The 22,730-nt window shown below is 37.2% G+C and overlaps 1 protein-coding gene across 1 annotated transcript; it reads left to right on the plus strand.

Annotated features, from left to right (window-relative positions):
- The first annotated feature begins 315 nt into the window (after positions 1-315).
- Positions 316-22,539, plus strand: LOC145999749 (protein AAR2 homolog). The gene is made up of 6 exons (XM_083137035.1): positions 316-476; positions 2,103-2,307; positions 4,325-4,440; positions 7,666-7,785; positions 15,706-16,006; positions 22,080-22,539. The coding sequence occupies exons 1-6, from the start codon at positions 437-439 to the stop codon at positions 22,495-22,497; spliced, it is 1,200 nt and encodes a 399-aa protein (XP_082993161.1). The 5' UTR covers positions 316-436; the 3' UTR covers positions 22,498-22,539.
- Positions 22,540-22,730: the final 191 nt, after the last annotated feature.

Here is a 22,730-nt window from a genome sequence, read left to right on the forward strand (position 1 = left end):
TATACCAGAAATGTATGAAACATCACTTTATGGCAATTTGAATTTTTCAGAGAGGTTGGAAATGACGAAATTTCGCTCACAAATGTCTGCAATACCGGAGGCGCCTACTGTAGCAGCAAACAGTTCTTGTACTTATTACTTTTCCCAGAGCAGATATCAGTCAGACTGGAATGTTTTCCTTAGTGAATGTTGCATATTTTTCCGGACAAAATTATTTATATGCAGTTCTGGACACTGTGCACATTATTCATTACAAGTGTTTCAACCTCCGCCGACCCCAACCTTGGGATATATCTCCAAATAGAATAATTTACGTGTTGCCACAACTTCAAGGGACAATTCGTAGAACTGCCATTGCAAATTTTTTTTTGTTTGTGTTCCTTTCCTCTTCATGTGTGTTTGTTTGTGTTATGAATGGTGTTGACTTTCTGTTTTTATGCAGGGTTCTATAAATGATAGAATGTCTAAAAGAAATGGTATACAGTTTTGGAACATCACTTCGTTTTGAGATTCTGTTTCTATTCTAATGTCTTATAATAATGATTAAAATAAAAACTAAATGTTACGTCCAGACTAATTGCGGCATAAGTGTCCGTATACTGCACCTCACCAAGTGTAGATACTAATTCTACAGCTCATTAAGCATTTCCAACATTTATACACGAATTTAGTGGTGTGAACTTTTATTTTTTATTTCGCGGTTGTGTACAGAACTCACGTAATCATACAAGGATGGTGTACTTATGTGGGTATGGTCCAGGACACACCCAGCTTGCAACAAACACCGAAACTAAATGCTAAGAGCTCTAAACCTGGCCCTTCTAACCTAATAATTCCTGACCTATAATTTCGCTTAGGTCTAATAATGCATATGTGGTTAAGTTAGAAGGGTCAGGTTTAGAGTTCTTGGCATTTAGTTTTAGTGTTTGTTGGAAGCAGGGTGCACCCCGCACCAGACCCGTGCGTATGTACTCAGAAAAATTAAATACAGCATTGTCATCCATACGATCCAGTCCTGGTGTGAATTGTATGTGCATATATGTGTGTGTGTGTGTATGTATATATGAAATTTTCGGTAAATATCCAATATCACCCGAACGGATTTCTTCAAATTTACAGGAGAAACTACTTAGTGAAATCAATTTCTGTAGTATTGTCGAAGTTCTTGGAGGTATTTTCTTTCGCGGAAACTGAAAACTTCACCATAGAATGGTGCAGAACAAGAAATAATCACTTGTTATATAAGGAACTTGCATTTTCTGTAACATTATGCCGTTGTTTCCATTATGTACATGCAGATGGCGCAAGCATCAAAAGTCACGCGGTCTCACCAGTGTTTCCAAACGTGCCTTTTTTTCCCTTTAACTATGCTTACCTAACCTAACCTTGCCGGAAATGGTCCGTGGGACTATCCGTCAATGGTTTGTGATGACATAATGAACACGAAAGTAGGTATTTTTCGGTTAAGAAGGTTGAAACACTGCATACCCACTCCAAATCAACAAAAACAAGCACGATGCGCGATCCATGACGAGTGCATGCCATATTGTCTGTTACCCAAGCAGAAAAGGAAGACAAATAATGACTTGTAGTATGAAAATTTGACACTATTTTATGGAAAAAGGCATAACTTCACCTTGAAGAATCTTCCGCAATGCAGAATAAGTAAGTATCAATGCTAAAATGAATGAAATAAACGAGTGAGAGGCCTTATCGGATATTTACCAAATTTTCATCATAGAAATAATATTTTGTTGCAAAATGCAATATAATTGAAATTTATGCATTGGGCCCCTTTTAGGTAGAACCCACGGCACCCATAGGTAGACCAGGTTTAGCATTAAGAAGTCTTAGGACTAAAATTGTGGAGTGGCAACTGCCCCTGCTGAACGCCTCACTGAGTGTCTGATATGTGATTCCTACTTCCTTCTTATTTGATACACACACTGGCAGAGAAATATCTTTCTCATGTAGATTGATATATATAATTTCATTGGTATTTGCACTTGTCTAGTAACCAAATGTGTAATTTCTAAAATATATTGGACTGTTGTTACTTGAGTAGAGACATTGTTATTTTATATCCAACCTTTTCTTTCCAGAGGCAGCTAGAATCGCATCCACAAGCTCTGGCATTGAGCTCGATCAAGGCTTGGCACGACAGATGCTTATCGAAGGTGCCGTGTTTTTGTTTCTTGATGTGCCCTCTGGAACTGAGTTTGGCATTGATATGAAGTTCTGGACCACTGGAGAGAAATTTCGGGGAGTTAAGATGATCCCACCAGGACTTCATTATATATATTTTAGGTATGTTTTATTTTTCCATTTTGTATTTTGTATTTCATGTTCATTAAGCCGCAGTAGCCCCCGGCAGGAGAGAACTGGGATTTTTCAACCAGTTTAAGTGGCTCTGGTGCCCACCCAGCGTCGGTACGTGGAGGAAACTGTAGGGAGTAAAGGCGGTCAGGGTGTTGATCACATCACCCCCATCTTTGGCCGTGATCAAGAAAGTGTGGGGCCCTAACTCCACACCCTCTACATGCCTTCATGGCATGGTGCAAAACACAGGGGAGCACTTTACTTTTTTATGTTAAATACATTTCTCATCTTTACAATTATTCCTCTTGTGGTTTCCAGTTTTTGCAAGCATTTTCAAACACTTTTTAACACAAGCTTCCTTCATCAGACATTTATTTCGAGTGTGATTAATGTTACAGTTATTACAATGGGACAAATTTAACAAATTTATACAATGAATCTTCTCAATGATGTTACATTGTTAGTTACAAGCATAAAAAACAGTTTTTCATTGTGACGTTTCAGAAGAACACATGCTCCCTTCATCATACATTTATTTTTAGTTTCACTAAAGATACAGTTATAACAATGGTTAAGAATTTATATATAATATATAAATATTATGCAGGAATATATAATATAAATTATTCATGTTCAAAGGATTATGTAGGACAAACAGCAAGGAAAATGGCAATAAGATGGCACGAACACGATTTGGACATTATGAATCTAAACCCAAGAACAGGTTTGTCAGCTCATATCGAAGAGAAGGTTTTTAAAAAGATTGACGGGAAACATAGAGTTGAATGTCTGGGAAGCTTCGTTCATTGCAGAACAACACTGGAATAAATTAAATAATGGAAATGGTAACATAGACCCACTATGGAGTTTTCTTTTTCATAAGTGGAGTAAGCCACCATCTTTAAAATTTAATGTAACAGAAAACATCAAGAAACTCTGTGAAAGCAATGATGATTTTGAATTGCCTGATGATATTTGGGATTGATAATATTTTTTTTAATAAAAATAAAACAGACTACTTGTTTTTTCACAGTTATGTTACTATATTACAACATTCATTGTATAACGGATTCTCTTTTTTATTTAAAAAATTCTTAACCATTGTTATAACTGTATCTTTAGTCAAACTAAAAATAAATGTCTGATGAAGGGAGCGTGAGTTTTCCTGACACGTCACAACGAAAACTGTTCTTTTATGCATGTAATAACTGTAGACTACAAGAGAAATAATTCTGGAATGAAAGCAATACATATATACAAGAAAAACTAATGTTACATTGTTTGGACCTAACAAGTCAACTGTGAAACAAGTAGTCTTTTTTTATTTTTATGAATATCTTATCAAATGTTAATTATGGATCCCAAATGACATCAGATAATTAAAGAATCATTATCTCTTCTACATTTAATCCAACACTCATGCCAGGTTGAACCCAGGATCCCTGGTATCATAGCGCACTCTCCTATGTTATGTAGGATGTTTACAATGGAACCTAAATTTTTACATTTTTCAGGGGACCAAAGTGATAAACTTTGCAGAAAAATGTAAAATTGAGGAAAATTGTATAATACTTTGCTATATTGGACCATGAAGATTGAATGCGGGAATTCAAGAGATAATGTCACTAATTCAAGTATTTGTTTCGCCTTTATAAATATTTCATCGTATTTGCTATTTCTCAAAACATGTAAATTATGTATTTTTTGGAGTGAAAACTTGTACTTGGTTTGATTTGCTTTATTTTACTTCGCTTCTTGTGCCACTTTTGGCTAATTTGCGAAGATGGGGATGAGTGATGATATGATGAATGGACACTCACAAACATCCATGGCCACACCAGGAATCGAACCCGGGACCCCTGGCATCATAGCGCAATGTGCTAACCACTCCGCCACGGGGCCGGCGAAAACTTGTACTATACTAATATATTTTATTTTTTACTAATAATGATCATGCCAGTATCTTGTGGCTAAACTGGGTAATGCTCCTTTTTCTATTTTCCAGTGCTGTTGATCAACACGGAAATACGGCACCAAGAGCAGGCATTTTCCATAATTTCCAGAAATCAGAATTTCTTATCAGAAGATGGGATCCAGAAACCGAAGATATGAATCTCACAGGTAGGTGAAATCTCTTGGATTTGAATTTTGTACTTTCTTTTGACCATTAAATGCATAAAATTGCATTGGTGTGAAAATATAAATGCAAAATAACTTCATAATTTAAAGTTAAACAAGTAGGAAACTGAAAAAATGCAACCACTGAAAAGATAGAGCTGAAAAATCATAAATAAGTCACGCAAATTAATAAAACAATATTCTGTCAAACTTGATGTATGGCCTAACACGCAATGGCGATTTAAAAGTTCAATAATTTTTTAATCACAAAAAAAAGGTTGCTCTTACATTTGCACTAGCGATAAAATAGTTTGGCAATTTGAGGGAGATGATGCACTTTTACTACTAAATGGCTATGTTCCTTACAGCTTTTCTTCTCTTTTCAAGCTGAAGTAGTTGTGCAGAAAGTATTCTTTTAAATAACAGTGCGTCATGACCAATTGCAACTAGAATATCAGGATAATGTCAGAGCTGGAAAGAAAGTCGGTTCATAGTAGTTCAGATTCCATTTTAAACTGTAGGTCCAGTCCTGGTTACCTTATCTGTGCATAAAGTGGACTTAAACAACAATTCAATAAATTGGTAAATTTATCAGTAATATTACAGATACACTGATATTGTTATGTTAGCCAAAACCCCAGATCAACCTGCCATTTCTGATAAACAGAAGGAGGGTACGGCTATGATAGGAGATGGAGGACGTCATTGTAAAATAATTTTAAAATGATATTGTATTGTGTGATGAATAGTCTGGAAGAATTGAGGATTCTTGAAAACTCAGGGAAAATACATTTATAATTCATGTGGGAACCCTATATATATATATATATATATATACACAGGGTTGCTACGTGACTGGAAAATCGGAAAAAGTCAGGGAATTTGGTTGATCAGGGAATTTTGCATATTTTCTGGAATTTACGCTCATTTTGGAGTTGCAGGAGAACCAGTTACAAAATGAACGAACGGTTCATTTCCACTTTTGAATTCGGTTCTTGTGATTCCAGTCCCTCCAAAAGATTCAGTTCAGAATCTTGTTCCTCTCGTCATTATGACTTCTAGTCTGTTAGGTACAAAATTATGGTTCCTTCGCATTTCGATTCTATATTTATTCACTCTTGGATCCGTTCATTTTGCGACTCATTCTTGTTAACCTGTTCAAGACTGGAATTTGGAGAGGCGTGAGATTTTTCCTTAGAGAACAAGCTACTCAAGATGAAACCTACGCACCAGCCATCCTCATAGTTTCTTGCGGAAAAAATGTTGCTTTAGCTTTGTGTGTGGTGAGGAAATTTCCTTTCTTCAAGAACACACCCCTTCGGAACCCTTTATCTTTTGATACGTGAAGCAGAGCAGCAGGTTGGTGTTCAGACAGTTCATTGGTTTTGGATCTGCAATAAAGCTTGAAGAGCAGAATTTCACGTAACTGGCTGTGGTTGACGTCACACTGGACGAGTGCGGATGCCAAGTAAAAACAAAGGGACTCACTAGTTCGTTCACTCCCGTGAACCTATTCTGTGAATTTGAGTCCTTCGTTTTCGACCCGTTCAGAAGCAACCTGATCAACTAGTTCATTTGCTCGTTGTCGTGGTTTTTACATTGCAGAGATGTGTTACACTCGAGAAATTAGTGATTTGATGCAGTATCAGTGATGTCATTATTCGAATATGCACGCGTTTTGTGCATGTAGAACGAATTTATTTTTTTAAAACTGGTGCGAAATAGAGGAATGAAACTTACGCTGGTCACACATCGTTGTTAGGTTATGAATGTTGGTTTGATGCCAGTAGTAATTTTACGTATTTTTTGCATGTAGAATGAAATTATGCTGAAAAGTGGTGAAAATGAGCCCAAGTTCATTTTGTTTTATTACGATTTCATTATGCTACAAATGCAACTTTTACATGGTTCGATTTTGGATTTATGTCTGTTAACACATACTGCAGAGTTTTAGCGATTACTTAAGATTTTGTCAATATATGCTTTTGTGGTTAGGTTAGGAAGGTCAGGTTTGGTTGTCTTAGAATTAAAATAGACCCTGAATGCACTCTACTAAGGTTCCGATGTATTTCTACATTCATTCCCATTAGTTTACGATACTTACTGTCGCTTGTCAACCCGAGAATACCTTGTTCATGGGAAGCCTGTATGATTGTGTAGGTCATTTTGAAGTTTTTTTTAACGTAAATAACATTTTCGAATCCAAATAGTGCTCATTATTTTAAGGAAGGTTCAAATTTCGTGTCACAATGATTGTCAAAATTCTATGATAATTAGTCTTCCTGCTAGGAAAATTTAAAAAAAAAATCATAAAACATTTGGAACTGTTACCGATATTTTATTCCAAAGTATGGCCCGCGTATATATTTTTTTTTTTTTAGGTGTATGGTTGTCACCGGCCCCATTCATGTTCTGAATTTCTGTAATATGTACTATTTTCAATAAATTAAAAAATATAATCATTAAACTTATTGCATATTTTCTAAAGGTACATGACCTAATTTTCTGTTGTTTCTCATTTGTATTGATATAATTGAGGTGTAAAGCTTTGATATATGCCACATTTTTTTATTGATTTTTTTACACCACCTTAATTGTAATGACAGTGAAAATGGGGAAGTACAATAGTTATTTGTTTGTTCATTGAATAGCATTATATTAATCACTTGGTAAATTTTCAGCTAATAACTGTGTATATTCATATTCATAATAATTAACGGGCCTGCATATTTAATTGAAAAGTATGAGGTTCAAAAGCCAAAATCATGACGACAAATATGTCTGGAAAAATTTCATTTCTGGTCTGGAAAACCTGGAAAAGTCGGGGAATTTCATAAGCAAAAAATCGTAGCTACCCTGATATACCTCCACCTGGTATCAAACCTGGGACCCGGCATTACAAGGTGCTGTCGGGAAGAATGTTGGTTCATGGAGTGTTCATGAATGTATTCACCACTGAGCAGTGGTGGCGATTAGTTCCCAGAACTGGGAGGGCAAGGTGCCAAAACTGGGGGGGCAAAGACAGTACATTTCCCTTCATACATAAGATTTAGCATAGTGCGGGGGAAAAGTGGCTAAAACTGGGGGGGGGGGGCAACTGCTCCTAATCACTGCCACTGCCACTGAGTGACTCTTAAACTTAAAACAAATTTAAAGCTGATATGTTCCTATCCAAACCATTATGTTTGTTCAGAGACAATATATGATCTGTTCATTGTTTAATTGCAGAACCAACCCTGGAGGAAAAGCAACGGATGAGGACAAACCTTCTGGAATTGGATCGGTTTCTAGGCCCCTATCCACTAGACGAATGGAAGCGATGGAGAGCTCTCACAAGCAAAATTACAGGTGTGACAGAGTGTGATGTGAAACATTTCTTGTCACTCTAGCCTTATATTATTGTTTACCTGACACCATTTTGTATTTGTCTGTGGCGATGTGTTCCAAAAGGAGTTTAAGTAGTGAGTGAGTGATTTGGTTTATTTCACTTCGCTTTTCTGCCACTTTTAACTAATTGAGAGTATGAGGATGGGAGATGATATAATGAAATTTGCTACGTTACCCTTGCACAGTTTGTTAATCCGTTGCTCTTACTGCCGGTAGCACTCACTCTTTCTAAGCCTACACTGAAGCCATCCAGGATCATGGAAACATGAACACTGAATTACCATTTCAAAGAGTTTATTGTAGTAGGAATTGTATAGTTACTGTGGTGTAAGAGTCCGAGTAAAACTCAGGATCACAGACGAGATAATTTAGTAATCGTTAGGTTTAGCTGAGTAGAGTTATAAATTAATTTCAGATAAGTCTATTTACACCTGGTCCACCCGGGGTACTTTCCTTCCTGGTCCACCCAGGAAGTGTGTTCCCTAGTTCACCCAGTTGATTTAGGGATCCTAGTCCACCCAGAAGCCATTTTGTCAAGAAATGTGGATTATCGAAGTTTTACTCTCCAACCCCCTTTGGTTACAAAATTATCGCATCATATACATATGTTCAATAAGTGTTACAAATTGTAAAAGTTGAGATATTATATTGGGTCGATGCATAAGTTCGTAGTGTTTTTTTCACTATGGCAAAAGTATTTTTATTTGATACTAATTTGAGATGAACAAAATACATAAATTAATATAATATATTTTCCTGCTGGGGCAGTTTTTCAATTCAACATGTGGAAAAATCAGCTGATTCGGGGTTAAAAGCATCGTCAAGCTAAGTTTGAAGAGCATTTTCGTCAGCAAAGGAGCTTCCTTGAAGATTGATAGATTGAGAGCTGAAAAGGTAGCAATCCGAGGGTGCAAGATTGGGGGAAATAAGGAGGCTGTGGAATGACTACCCAACCAAGATCCTGGATAACAGCGTTTGTCATGTTAGCGGAGTGTGGGTGTGCATTATCATGTCGCAGCGCTTGAAGCTGTCTTCCTGGCTTACTCGCTGATTTGTTTGTTTCCATTTAACCTCTAGACCGCCGAGCGGATTTTTGAAAGTAACCTCTCTCTGGCCGCTGTCTTTAAGCACGATTTTTAAATTTTACACTTATTTCAGAAAAACTATCTCTTAGACTATTTGAGCAATCTACTTTGGGTAACTTTTGTTTTGCAGCTAGAACATCAGGGCATGCAACCGTGCAGGAATCAAAACACCAAAGCCAATAAGAGGGGTTAAGTGGCCACGGCTCCCAACTTTCAATGAAAAAATCGTAAAAGTCACATATTCTATAATGTAATGCACCCAGGAACATGAAATGACTTTCATTTTGGTGAGAGAGGACCATTCTTTGAAAATAAGGCTAAAGTTTGCGTCCCCTTCCAAAAATAGCAGGGAAAGATGGGGCAAACTCCCCCTTTTTATGATTTTTCATTGAAAGTTGGGGGCAATGACCACCCAACCCCTCTTATTGCATTTGGCATTTTGATTCCTGCACAGTTGCATGCCCTGATGTTCTAGTTGCAACACAAAAGTTACCCGAAGTAGATTGGTCAAATAGTCTTCGAGTTATAACATTTTTTGTCAAATAAGTGTACAAATTTAAAATTCGCGCCAGCTTCCAAACGTAACTTTGGAGGGGGGAGGGGGTCCTGGGTGGGTGGGTTTTCTTCCACATGACATTTCAAAGTTTTATCTGAACATCTGTCAGCGTTTACAACCTCACATACAAGTATGAAGGTGCTTTTTAATCAGTACGATGGGTCACCAGTAACCCATCGGCCGACGATATTTTCCATGGGTCACATGTGACCCATTGGCCGAGTAAAGGTTAAAGCATGCGGTATCCTGGACCTTACTCATGGAATGCAAATGTCGCACGATGGTTGATGGTCACAGTTCATCACATTTGCTAATTCTCTAGTCGACTGATGTGGATCCTCGAAATGTTTAAACTGTCTTCATTAAAGCCCGATGGTCTTCCTGAACGTGAAGAAACGCTTAAGTCAAAAATGACCTCTCTGTAATGACAAAGCCATTGTCTTGCCCTGCTTTCCCAGTTGACATTCTCACTGTACAAGGGACAAATGTTTCGAGCAACCTCCGTTGTCTTTGTCCCTAAGTTAAACTCAGACTGAAGAATATATCGGAATTTTTTTTTTTCCACACTGGAAATAAATAACACCGTCTTTTTTCATATTTGTAAAATTTAATGCATATTCACAAGCACAGGCAAAAGGTGAGCTGAAGTTCTGTACTCTGATAGGTAGAAAACAGTCCAGGAGAAAGCGAATACAAATTTCGTTGAAAATCCTCAGACCATTCCGCTTCCCTCCAGGTTGCAACACTGCGAACCAAGGTCGCTGCGGAGAGTGGAGTGGGGAAATGTGGTGTGAGCTGCGCAACAGCTATTTGCAGCGTCTTGTTTTTAAACTTGTCAAGTTATAACACCGCAGTGTTGCCATACCAAACACAAATTCTACAAATTTATGCATCAACCCAATACATTTCATTCTTTTAGCTTATTTTACAGATATCAAAATTAATTTCTAATTTTCATCCATAAGTCAATTATATTCAGGTTAGTTACTTCATTACAATTAAACACAGGTTCGTGGAACACATGAAAATTTGTAAATAACAATTACATAATATACCAGGATCTTACAGTGGCCAAACAGCACAGGTGCTGAGCTAATTGGGATTAAAATGCTGTGAAATTCATTTAAAAAAATTCAGAAAAAGGAGTAGCAAAAGAGAACTCTCATTTCTCTTGATAAGAAACTACAACCGCCTTTTGGGGCTGAACTACCAGAATCTGCCCCCCCTAAGAAGTCCTTAATACTCGAACGAACAGTAATCTCTTTTTTCAGTTTTCAAAATAGGACAACAAAATTTTCTCCAACAATAAATTTATTCATTCAGATAATTTGTTCAAATACATTGTCTGGGTTCCACATTTACTTCAGATGCAAATTTTTGATTGATTGATTGATTTGTTGTTTCTAGTTCACTTTATGCACAGTAAGGCTAATCGGGACTGTACCTACATAGGCTTACCATATGTCCGGGATTAGCCCGGACAGTCCTGGTTTTTTAGTGATGTCCGGGATTGCAAAATGTCCGGAGATTTGAGAATCTGAACATGAAAATAGCTACCGGTATTGAATATTGACGACCAGAATTTATGACCGGCAAGGATCGATCGATTATAAGGATCTATTTTTTTCTTTCTTCGAGAAATCGACTTCCGAACGGTTCCGTTTCCGTACTTCCGTGAGTGTCTTGGTTGTCTTGCAAGCGTGTGAAGTAAGTAATTTGTCTACACTTTTTTGATAATTATAACTATTTACAAGGGCTTTGCATTTGGCAATGGCCAAATGAAAGTGTGTATTTAACGTTAACCTGCAGCAGGAATACAAATACTTCAAACTGTGTAATGATAGTGACAGTGAAAGTGTGCAATGTACACTCTGTAATGGAGTATTTTCTGTTGCACATAAAGGAAGAGGTGATATTGAAGACCACGTGAAAACAGTTAAACATAGGGGTGCTATTATTGCTACTGCTTCAACAAACATAAAGAGATTTTAGAAAATAATGTTAATATTTTTTCTTGTACAATTTATAGTTTAATGTTCCAATAAAATGTTAAGACTTTTAAGTAATTTCAATGTATTTTTGTAAAAAAAAACTAAAATTCAGCAGTAACGAGTTGATCAGGAATATGTCCTGGGTTGGGCCCAAAAAAATATGGTAAGCCTATATCTACAGTTTAAAGTGGGATCCGAACCATTATGTGCCTCCACCGGGTATCGAACCAGATGCTAATTTACATGAGTACATGTTTAGTGAGAGTGCTTACATGATAGAGAGAGATATTAGTTCCTTTCTTTTTTTTTTGAGGAATGTGGTAATTTAAAAATTCAATTAAATTAACTTTATTTTGAATGATCAACTAATCAATTCACACACTATCAATAGTTATGCTCACAAAATAAGGATCCAACCAATAATTTAAATACTTAACTGAAAACTGAGGATTGAAGACACGGCTTCTGGTAGACAAGGACCAGTTTCTTCCTGCACGTGCACCTCAACTCGTCCACCAATCAGCACCCTTTAGTGATGTCCACTCACTGTTGCCAAATTTATTTTATACACCCGCACACACCAGCAAATAAAAATTTTACAGGTGCGATTGAGGGGTTATAAAACCCAAATCAATATGTATAGTAGCATACTGTAGTTATTTGTGACATCAGCATCACGTGAGTATCCGTTGTGTCAATGGCAAAATGGCTGCTACTCTGGTAGAAAATGCTTTTTGTGTGATACACTTAGCGAAAATAAATCTCTTACTGTTCTTAGGGAAAACAAATCTCTTACTGTTAAACCTTGTGATTTTTTGTGGGGTTATATCAAAGGTAGAGTTTTTGTTCCTCCACTTCCTGTAAATGTAAATGATGCATGCAAATTTACATGATGCAAAACAATGCATCACAACTGCTGTCGTGAGTGTTGAGTACATACTCCGGTGTGACATAAAGGGCTCACATTTGTAAGTTATTCATACAAACTTACAGACAGATACTAAAGAAATCATGTAAGTATTTTTACTATTTCAATAAAAACCTAGATTTGTGTAGAACATTTACAGTGTGTATTTCTTTTATACAGGGTTTTCACCCACTCTCGGCCCCTGATTTTTGCTTATAAAAATCGAACTATTGGTCATAATGTAATGGAATTTGCTACAGACATACCTTGGTGTATGAGAAGCATGGTGACATCACAGCAATTGTTGAAATCAATGCATGCCTGGACACACCTCTCCATGTTACAGAAGTTAGCCACCAACACATCAAAAGTCACAGTGTCAATTTCCCACTGAATGCTGTATTGCAGTTCCATGATAGTCCGTGGCTTGTTGCGATACACCTTTCTTTTTCCAGTACGTTTGAACAACAAACTCATGCTGTTCCACTGAATACTGTTCTGCTTTGTTACTGTACTGTAATCACGAACTTTCAACCGACCCCGAACAGAAAGCACTCGTTCATGTGATTGGCATTTAATGGCAGAATTGCCAGATGCACGTACATGCCCATGCAAGAACTAGAGAGACTGTGGCGCCGTCTCCAATGATGTCACCATGCTTTTCATAGACCAAGGTATGTCCGTAGCAAATTTCATTACATTATGACCAATAGTTTGATTTTTATAAGCGAAAATCAGGGGCCGAGAAGGAGTGAAACACCCTGTAGTAACCCTGCAATAAACTATCATCTAAAATCAAGGACTATGAAGAAGTTATGTTTTCTTTTGTGTGCCGAAAAATTTGTTATAGTCACCAATATCAATAGATAATGGAATATTTATTATTCTTTAGATGAAGAAATGAATTTTTCACCTGTATTTACACCATTGATATAAATGTTTATTCCTTTTTCTAATGTAAATACTGTTTATTTAGTTCTTCTTAAAGGTTTGCATACAGGCCCGTAGCTAGAACTGATCTCCAGGGGGGGGGGGCTCACGGTTTATCAGGGGGGGCTTTGTAAACAAAGTCCATGTTTTCTAAAGTTTAACAGTATTAAATGAAGGTAAATTATGTATGTTGAGGGTCATGAAGTTAATTTAAGATATAAAATTTAGAATTATCATACAAATACTAATTTTTTCTATATCTTCTAAAACATCTCTTGAAGTGCTAATGACTGCTACTGACACCATCACTTAATACACACTCCATACTATTTTTGATGATACAAATATTTTTATCATACATGTTAAAATGTACAATATTCACTTCAATCATAGTGCTTATCGTACATTCCACCCCCGGCCGAAGCAATAAAACTCCCTTTCATTCCCAAAACTTAGTAGCTGTTGACATTTGATGCAGATGTGGAAGGAATGTGGATGATGACGTGTAGCAGCAACATAGCAACATTTACTTCCTGGTGCCTGACATGGGACCTTACATTACATCCTGACAAGTGTACTACTCTCACTATCTCTCTCAAGAAGAATCTGTTAAAGTCATCTTACTCCATCTCTGGCAATAACATCAAAGCAGTATCCTCTCACAAAGACCTAGGCATTGTTTTCGACCAGAAGCTCACATTTGAGGAACATATTTTATGCACCACAAAAAAGGCCATGCGTCTCTTAGGTTTACTCTACCGTTTCACTGAAATTAGTGACATCTCAGCCCTCACCTTGTACTTCAAATCATTCATCTCCCCAATAATAGAATACTGCTCTCCCGTCTGGTCCATGGCATGGCCCACTCACCTCTCCAGAATCGATTCAGTCTTTCCCTTCTTCCTAGCTATAGTCCGTCACAGAGTTCCCTCATTATGCAATTTTTCATCTCCGCGTCTCTTGTCTTTTCTAAACTTCCAAACTGCTTATCAGCGACGTTTGCAGAATGATTTCAGTTACTTATACAAAATTGTGAATGGCAAAATCCGCTGCAACACACTCCTTGAGGAATTCCACTTTAGAGTACCTATGCGCACAACTCGCAATACAAGGTTATTTTATACAAAAAAACCTAGACTAGAAATTCAAAAAAGATCTCTCTTTTACAGACTTGCAGCACAATACAATGATCTCCCCTCATCTCCCCAATAATAGAATACTGCTCTCCCGTCTGGTCCATGGCATGGCCCACTCACCTCTCCAGAATCGATTCAGTCTTTCCCTTCTTCCTAGCTATAGTCCGTCACAGAGGAACATATTTTATGCGGCCTCAATGGCCGCGGTGGCTCAGTCGGTAACGCGTCTGACTACCATGCTCAAGGTCCCGGGTTCGATCCCCGGCCGGTTCAAATCCGGGAACTTTTCTAACGGTGAAAGCGGCCCCGGCGCCCACCCAGCGTCGAATAACATGGGTACCTGGGGGAAACCCTGGGGGGTAAAGGCGGTCAGGGGCGTGATGCTGATCACATCACCCCCACTCACGACCGGATCAAGAAAGTGTGGGGCGTTACCCCCACACCCCCTATACGCTTTCATGGCATTGTGCTATGCACAGGGGAACACTTTACCTTTACCTTTACCCCTCAAGTATTGATATATTTTCCTCCGAGTTTGCCTTTCGGTGTTCTATCAGAAGAAATACTTGTAATTAATATCACATAGTGCCATCTCTTACTTATTTTTTTGTTCATTTCCTATTCACTTTTATGTTGTTTTGTTACTCTTAATTATTTCTTATTTATTTTTTTATTTATTTATTTTATTTTTTATTTTTATGCTTATTATAATTATTGCTTTCTCATTGTTGACAATTTCAGTGTAAAATGGCCACCTGTGCTGTATCTGAAATTTTCTCAAATAAATAAATAAATAAGTAGCAGATTTCTGTCAAGCGAGAGGCTGCAACAGGGGCAGGGAAGCTATGGATAAAGAAGACCCCCTATGAAATAACTTTCTAAAGTCTAGAGAATCTTCTAAACATTTGCCGCTGCATAGACTTCTGATCATAAACAAGATGAACGAACGAAGTTGGGAACAAAATAATATATTCTGTCTAAATTTTCACTCTTCGCCTCAAACAAATTAGAATGCAAGATAATTTTACCTAATGTCAAGTAAACCACTTTTTATGGATGTGAAATAATATACTGTTATTTTAAGTGGTTTTTATTTTATTTTTCATGCAATGTTTCATCCTGGTTTCACAGAACCCTTGGATTGAGAGAAACTTTTGGGAAACCAGGCCGAAACGTCGCAGGAAAAATAAAATTAAACCACTTAAAATATTGTTTATTGGCCCACAATTGTATATATTGCGTGTATTGTGGTGGTTAAACATTCCTTCATTTTTAGATGAACTTGTGAGGAAGCTAGTGCCTCAATCAGGTGTGATCAGATCAGCTCTAGAAATGATTGCCTGTGAAGAGCAAACTCCAACCGGGGAGAAGACGCCTGCCAAGCGCCGTCGACCAATCACCGTGGAGGAGAAGGAGGAAGAGCTGCTGCCTCGCATGATGCCGAGCCCTGGAACTGCTCTGCGGCTCACGTCGTTCCCTCAGCAGAAGTTCCCGGAAGGAGCCTCCCCAGCGGAAATCACCAAATGTTCCTTGGATTCCAGCTACGTACTGGAAACCATGCTGGCAAAATATGACAGGTAAATGGTTCATAAACGATACACTTAAAGAAAAAACCTAGCTAAATATTAGTTTCACCTTTCATATTGCATAGCTTCTCATGTTACCTTGTAGTCTGATTTTATCTGATTTTTGTAATTTATCATCACTAGAGGCACATATTATTATAAAATGACATTTTGGTTTTAAAATTGTGAATATAATCCTAAATTTGATTTAAAACTGCACTTATTACACAAAATAAACTTATCTCTTCTAAGAGCACATTTATGTAGTTACCAGAGTATTAAGTTTATTCCTGTGTAAAGGGGTCCATTTTTGCTTCTCAAATATTTACTGCAGAATTAATAAATTCTCTGTGAATTGCATAACTCACAGGATACTTCAGACTTTAGAAAGTGTCGTTCTGGTATATAAATGGTAAATTTCGTGTTTAAGAGTATATTTTGCAGTTCATTTCACATTATTTTGTGACAAAACAGGGTAGAAAAATGCACCTCACACCTTTCAGAAACATGAAAAATGAACATTACAGCATGTTATTTCATATTTCGTGTTTTTGTCAAAAACATAATTTGCATGCCTTTAATCATCACTTTGCTGCCCTTGCAGGGTAAAATAAGATTAGTTTTCACTCACTGAATTGTTTGAGCTATGTTCTTATTATTTAGTAGATTTAAAGTTTAAAAGCTGTTTACGTTACAACACACTGCACTCAGGCATGCATCTAGAATATTCTTATTATTATATGAATAAATAAAAATATGGTAAAAGAATAGAAATATAACAGCATGTATTTATTATCTAGCTTCCGTGTAGTTAAGATCGCCAACATTTGTATAGAAACAACTGCCCTAGCAAGGAAATTAACGTCAAATAGATAAAGTTGAGTTGAGTTGGTGTTTTAAGTCCACTTTATGCACAGTAATGCTAATTGTGACTGGACCTACAGTTTAAAGTGGGATCTGCACCAATATGTGCCTCCACCGGGTATCGAACCTGGGCCCCCCTTGATTACAAGGCGATGACGCTACCACTGCGCCATCGGGGAGGCTCAAATAGATAAAGAATTGACTATTTATTGAATAACAAAGAAAGGAGTTAGTCTCAGTTGACAAAAAGGAAAGTTCCTGATTAATATTTCATGCATATTATAAGTTGTAGCGTGCGTAAATCTTTGGAGCTGCCCTTCAAAGCCGTATGAGTCCAATTCCTAGCATTCCAATAAGTTAAGCTGTAATAAATAAGCATCGATTATGTAACAATTGCTGCCCGACCCTGTGGCTGAGTGGTTAGCACATCGTGCTGCGACGCCAAGGGTCCCGGGTTCGAATCCCGGTCGGGCTTGGTTGTTTGTGAATGTCCATTCATCAAGTTCATCATTTCATCACTCATCCCCATCTTCGCAAATTAGCCAAGAGGCACAAAACGCGAAGTAAAATAAACTAAATCAAATCAAATCAAATGTAACAAATGCTAAAAAAATATATTTTGATTATTTAATTTTAGTACTTGGTAAGTTTTTACGGAGGGAGAGATTCGGACCCCTTGATATTGTAGTAATTAAAATATAATGCTCCAAACTTTTGCTTTTCCTGGATTTCACCCAAACAAGTTAGAAAATCTTTAATTAAAATAACATCATCGGCTGTAGGAGTTTGTGGTGGTGATTCGTCCTTAAGGAAAGCCTGAGGAAGGTGGTGGTAAGACCCCAAAACGTTGCATTTTTCAACGGATCATACTCACTGGTCGTGTAATATAAAAATATTTTAATACGTAGGAGTAGATGAAGTTGCAATTCTCATGATCAAAAAAATTCTCCACCACGTCCTTATTCCATCACAGACATATTTAATTTCTCCTTGCTTTCTGGCACATTTCCATCGCTTTGGAAACTTGTCCAGGTACGCCCTATACCTAAGACAAATAACGAAATCAACGTCAACAATTTTAGACCAATCAGCATCCTTCCAGCTCTGTCTAAGGCCCTAGAAGATCTTATTAGTGGGCAAACCCGTGACTTCCTAGCATGAAATTACCTAATAGACCACTTTCAATCTGGGTTCGTAGCAACCACAGCACATGCACGGCTCTCGTCAACGTAACCGACGACATGAGGTTAGCTATGGACAGTCGACAACTTACAATCCTTGTTCTTCTCGATTTTGTCAAAGCCTTGCAAACCATTGACCACAAAATTTTACTCACTACAATATCATCCCTATTCAGCTTCTCGAACTCTATGGTTAACTGGTTCCATTCCTATCTGCATGGACGTCAACAATGTGTCGTCGACCTACATCAAAGGTTATCCTGGAAAAGCATCCCCTGTGGCATCCCTCAAGGCACCGTACTGGGCCCCCTCCCGTTTACACTGTATATAAACGACCTCCCGTTGGTGCTTAATCACTGTAGCTATCACATCTATACCGACGACTTTCAATTATACTTTTCCTTCCTTCCTCAAGAAATATCGTATGCAACCGAATGTGTAAACAACGACCTGAAGAAAATCAACAAGTGGTTGGCAGACTAGGGCTTGCACGTCAACCTGACCAAAACCCAGTGTATGCTCGTAAGCTCTCCAAGATTCTGAACAAAATTGACGAATTAAATCTCCCTAAGCTCAGGGTCAATGATATACACTTGCCTCTCTCCATTACAGTTAAAAATCTGGGAATTACGCTCAACCATCATCTTACCTGGAGAGAACCTGTGACTTCAGTATGTAAAAGAGCTTTTGGTGCACTACACGCTCTCTACCTACTTAAAAACTTCCTCCCCGAATGTATAAAAACGAAACTTGTTCAATCTCTTTTCTTCCCTATAATTGATTAAGGTGCAACTGTTTATTCGGACGTTAATCATGAGCAAGCTAAACATCTGCAGTGAATCCAGAATGCCTGCATTCGCTTCGTATTTGACATAAAATATTCTGAACATTTGACGCCGTATATTGCGAAGGTCGAGTGGCTGAAATTAAGTGATAAACAGATTTACCACAACCTTGACCTACTGTACAAAGCCCTAGAAATAAAAGATCCAAAATACCTTTCCAGGCAGTTTCAATATCTTCCCGACTTTCACTCACGCAATACCAGAGTGCGTGAAAAATCTCTGCTATCCAATCCTCTCCACAGATCTAACTTCTACGCTAATTCTTTTACCGTTACTGCTTCAGGACACTGGAACAGACTGTCCCCCGAAATCCAAGCCTCTTCCTCAATTGTAATATTCAAAAGAAAATTAGGCCTCCCCGATGGCGCAGTGGTAGCGTCGTTGCCTTGTAATCAAGGAGTCCCGGGTTCGATACACGGTGGAGGCAATAGTGTGGTTCATATCCCACTTTAAACTGTAGGTCCAGTTCCGATTAGCCTTACTGTGCATAAAGTGGACTTTACACCAAATCAATCAATCAAATGAAAATTAAAATTACTCATGTTAAATATTTTGGACCTAGAATGAATTCCCAGAAAACAATGCCAAATACTTTTAACTAACGAAATTTGCTTTCTCTATAGGTAGTTGTGCGTGTGTGTGTGTGTGTGTTCATATAGAAACTGTACTGCATTTATTTTTAATTTTATTCTTCAGATATATTTTTCATTGTATTAGTAAAAATAATCTACTGTGATTAATGGTTAATCCACTTTTTGACTCCTCGTATGCAAACTGCATTACTTTTATTTTATTTTTATTTTAATTTTACTTTTATTACTTATTTTTCTATTGTTACTTTATTTATCATTTATATTTTTTCATTTTTTAATTGAATAAAATTAATTGTAAAGAAAAAATTAATACTATAATTAATGGTTAAGTGGAAGAAAATGCGTTAATGCCTTAACTTCACCATGCAAACAAAGTCATAAATAAATATTAATATTAATGCGTAAGCATTACACTCTAATTATATACATTAATTTACCAAGAAATTTGAATTATATCAGAATGCATTATGTAATAAAAAAATGCAGAATTTGTGCAAATTAAAATGAAAGTCCGAATTTGGCATAATTAACAGGATAATTAGACCGTGAAAATGTCACATGGCATTTTTGTGGACCCGTAAAACACCAATATGCCGGAGAATTATTGGCTGGTGTCGGTAGATGAATTCCAAATGATACTGATACCGATATCGGCTCAGCCCAAATAACAATTCTGCTTCATCTGTGAGCAAGAAATTGAGAGCATGAAGATTCAAATATTGAGATATGGAAGAGGTTAAAAATGAAAACTAATTTTTCGTACATTTTGCATTATTTATGGTACTGCAATTTTGGGGAGAGCGGAAGGTTGAAACCCTAAATCCCACCTCTTGGCAAACTCTTGAACCACACTTCAGTTTTTGTTCATGATAATAATCAAGGGGTCCTGGGTGAAGGCACATAGTGCTTCGGATCCCACTTTAAACTGTAGGTCCAGTCCCGATTAGCCTTGCTGTGCATAAAGTGGACTTAGAACACCAATACATCAATTGTTCATGATAAAAAGCAAAACTCTGTCCCAGGTGTGTATGGAGCAAGCAAACAAAAACAATTTCTCCGCACAAGTAGTGACTCGAGAGTACTTGCCCAAAACATGCGAGAGGGAAAGGGACTGCATGGAGGGAGCAATATGGCTGTAGCTTCCAGCCATTTGCATCAGTGTGCACTTCCTCCGCACACTCACTTTTTTCCTGCCTCTACCATTATGTGCAGCGTTGCTCCTCAGACTCCTGGGATGAAGTATAGTTAATGTCCTAATTAATTTATCTGAGCAAGAAGGAAAGCTTTACCATAGCCTTTCTTTTTTGTTGGTAAGGGGCTTGCCTCTTCATGAATTAGGGATCCAAATAAATTGATCAGGTTTTATTGATTGGGGATTCCATGAGACAGCCTGTGTGCTTTACGAGGAATTGGTTTACGAGCACAAACATGTGCATATTCAATAAAGGGGATATTGGCATCTCAAAATGATCACAATTGCACTAAAATGTACTAAATTTAGTGCACTTTTTTGTATTTTTTAGAAAGGCATTTGTAAAAATCTGTACCACATTCCTAACATATCTCAGTCATGTTACAAAAGTTCAGTTAGTTTAAAGAGAAGGGAATTATCAACTTGATACAATATGCATCTTCTCAACTACCATTTCCATTTGTATGGTCTAGTTAGCAATTGAATCCACTTAATTATTCAGAGACTACAGAAATACAAGACCTATCCAGTGCATGCTTTTGCTGATATAGTCTCAATGAGAGTTCCTGTCTGTTTACAGAAGCAACAGTGAAAGGAACAAGTATATCATTTGATAACTAAAAGTCCTACAAATTACCAACTTTGTGTTATAAAGATTCATTATAGACCTGTCCCTTTGAGTTTGCGATTGCTCAAAAAATGCTACAGATAAAAGATAAAGTGTGATATGCTGAGAAACCGTTTCTAGATATTGTGTTACTTTATTGTATTTACTGAATTGTTGGTTTTCAAAAGAGCGTCACCAATGAAATTCTGTGTTAGTTTGTCAATATCTGATTAGCATCCATGGAGAATATTGCAGTCACACATTAAATACAGCTCAAACTTGTCCTTTTTTTATGTTCCTAGCTAATGTTGAGTTATTTTCATAGTCATGCCCCATGTTTTAATAAATCCTTTCATTTGTCCAGTTTAAACCAGATATAGTAGATGCCATGACTTAACAAAATTTAGTCATATTTTGTCATATTTGATAACAAAATTTAGTCATATATTTTGTCATATTTGAATGACTACAAAATTTAGCCATATTTTATCCTATTTGATTGTGACAACAAAATTTAGTCATACTTTGTCATATTTGATAATGACTTAAAATTTAGTCATATTTGATGACTTGACAAAAGTTAGTCATATTCTGTCATATTTGATTAAGTTAGTCATATTCTGTCATATTTGATTATGTCAACAAAATTTAGTGATATATTTTGTGATATTTGAATGACCACAAAATTAGCCATATTTTACACTATTTGATTGTCATATTTGATAATGACTTAAAATTTAGTCATATTTTATAATGACTTCACAGAAGTTAGTCATATTTTGTCATATTTGATCTCTTGACAGGCATGAAGATATTATAGGAGAGATGCAGTTTGCATTTGTTTGTTTCCTTGTGGGCTACAGCTTTGAAGCATTTGAACAGTGGAAAAAAATAGTGGACACATTTTGCAGGAGCGACAGTGTTGTGCAGAAGTATCACGACTTGTACTCGGACTTCATCACTCAGCTCGAGGTACAGTTGACGGAAGTGCCAGAGGATTTCTTGGTGGACATAGTTTCCAGCAACAACGTGGTGTACCATTCCCTCAAAGAACTGTTCCGTACTTTAGAGGAAAGTGGCACGGTCGATGGGCGATTGAAAACAAAGGCTGGAAGGTTCAAACAGAACCTCACGGACAAGTTTGAATGGGTTTTTGAGTTTGAGGAGGATGATGAGGAGGCACCAGTCATAGTGGAAGGTGCAGAACTGCTTATGTCATAGTGACAAGTTGTGATGGTGTATTTTTGTAAATATGTAAATAAAACATTCTCTTCTTCCCCAAAAAGGATTTTTTTTCTGTCAAATGTAATTTGAAAATGCTAGAAGTTATTTGCTAGTTCAAGGGCCTCCCTAGTGGTGTAGTGGTAACATTGTTGTCTTGTAATCAAGGGATCCCGGATTTGATACACATGGTTGTCTAGATCCCACTTTAAACTAAGTTCAGTCCTGATTAG

The sequence above is a fragment of the Lepisma saccharinum genome, chromosome 15 (genome assembly GCF_977018435.1).
Source record: "Lepisma saccharinum chromosome 15, izLepSacc3.1, whole genome shotgun sequence".
NCBI classification, from domain to species: Eukaryota; Metazoa; Arthropoda; class Insecta; order Zygentoma; family Lepismatidae; genus Lepisma; species Lepisma saccharinum.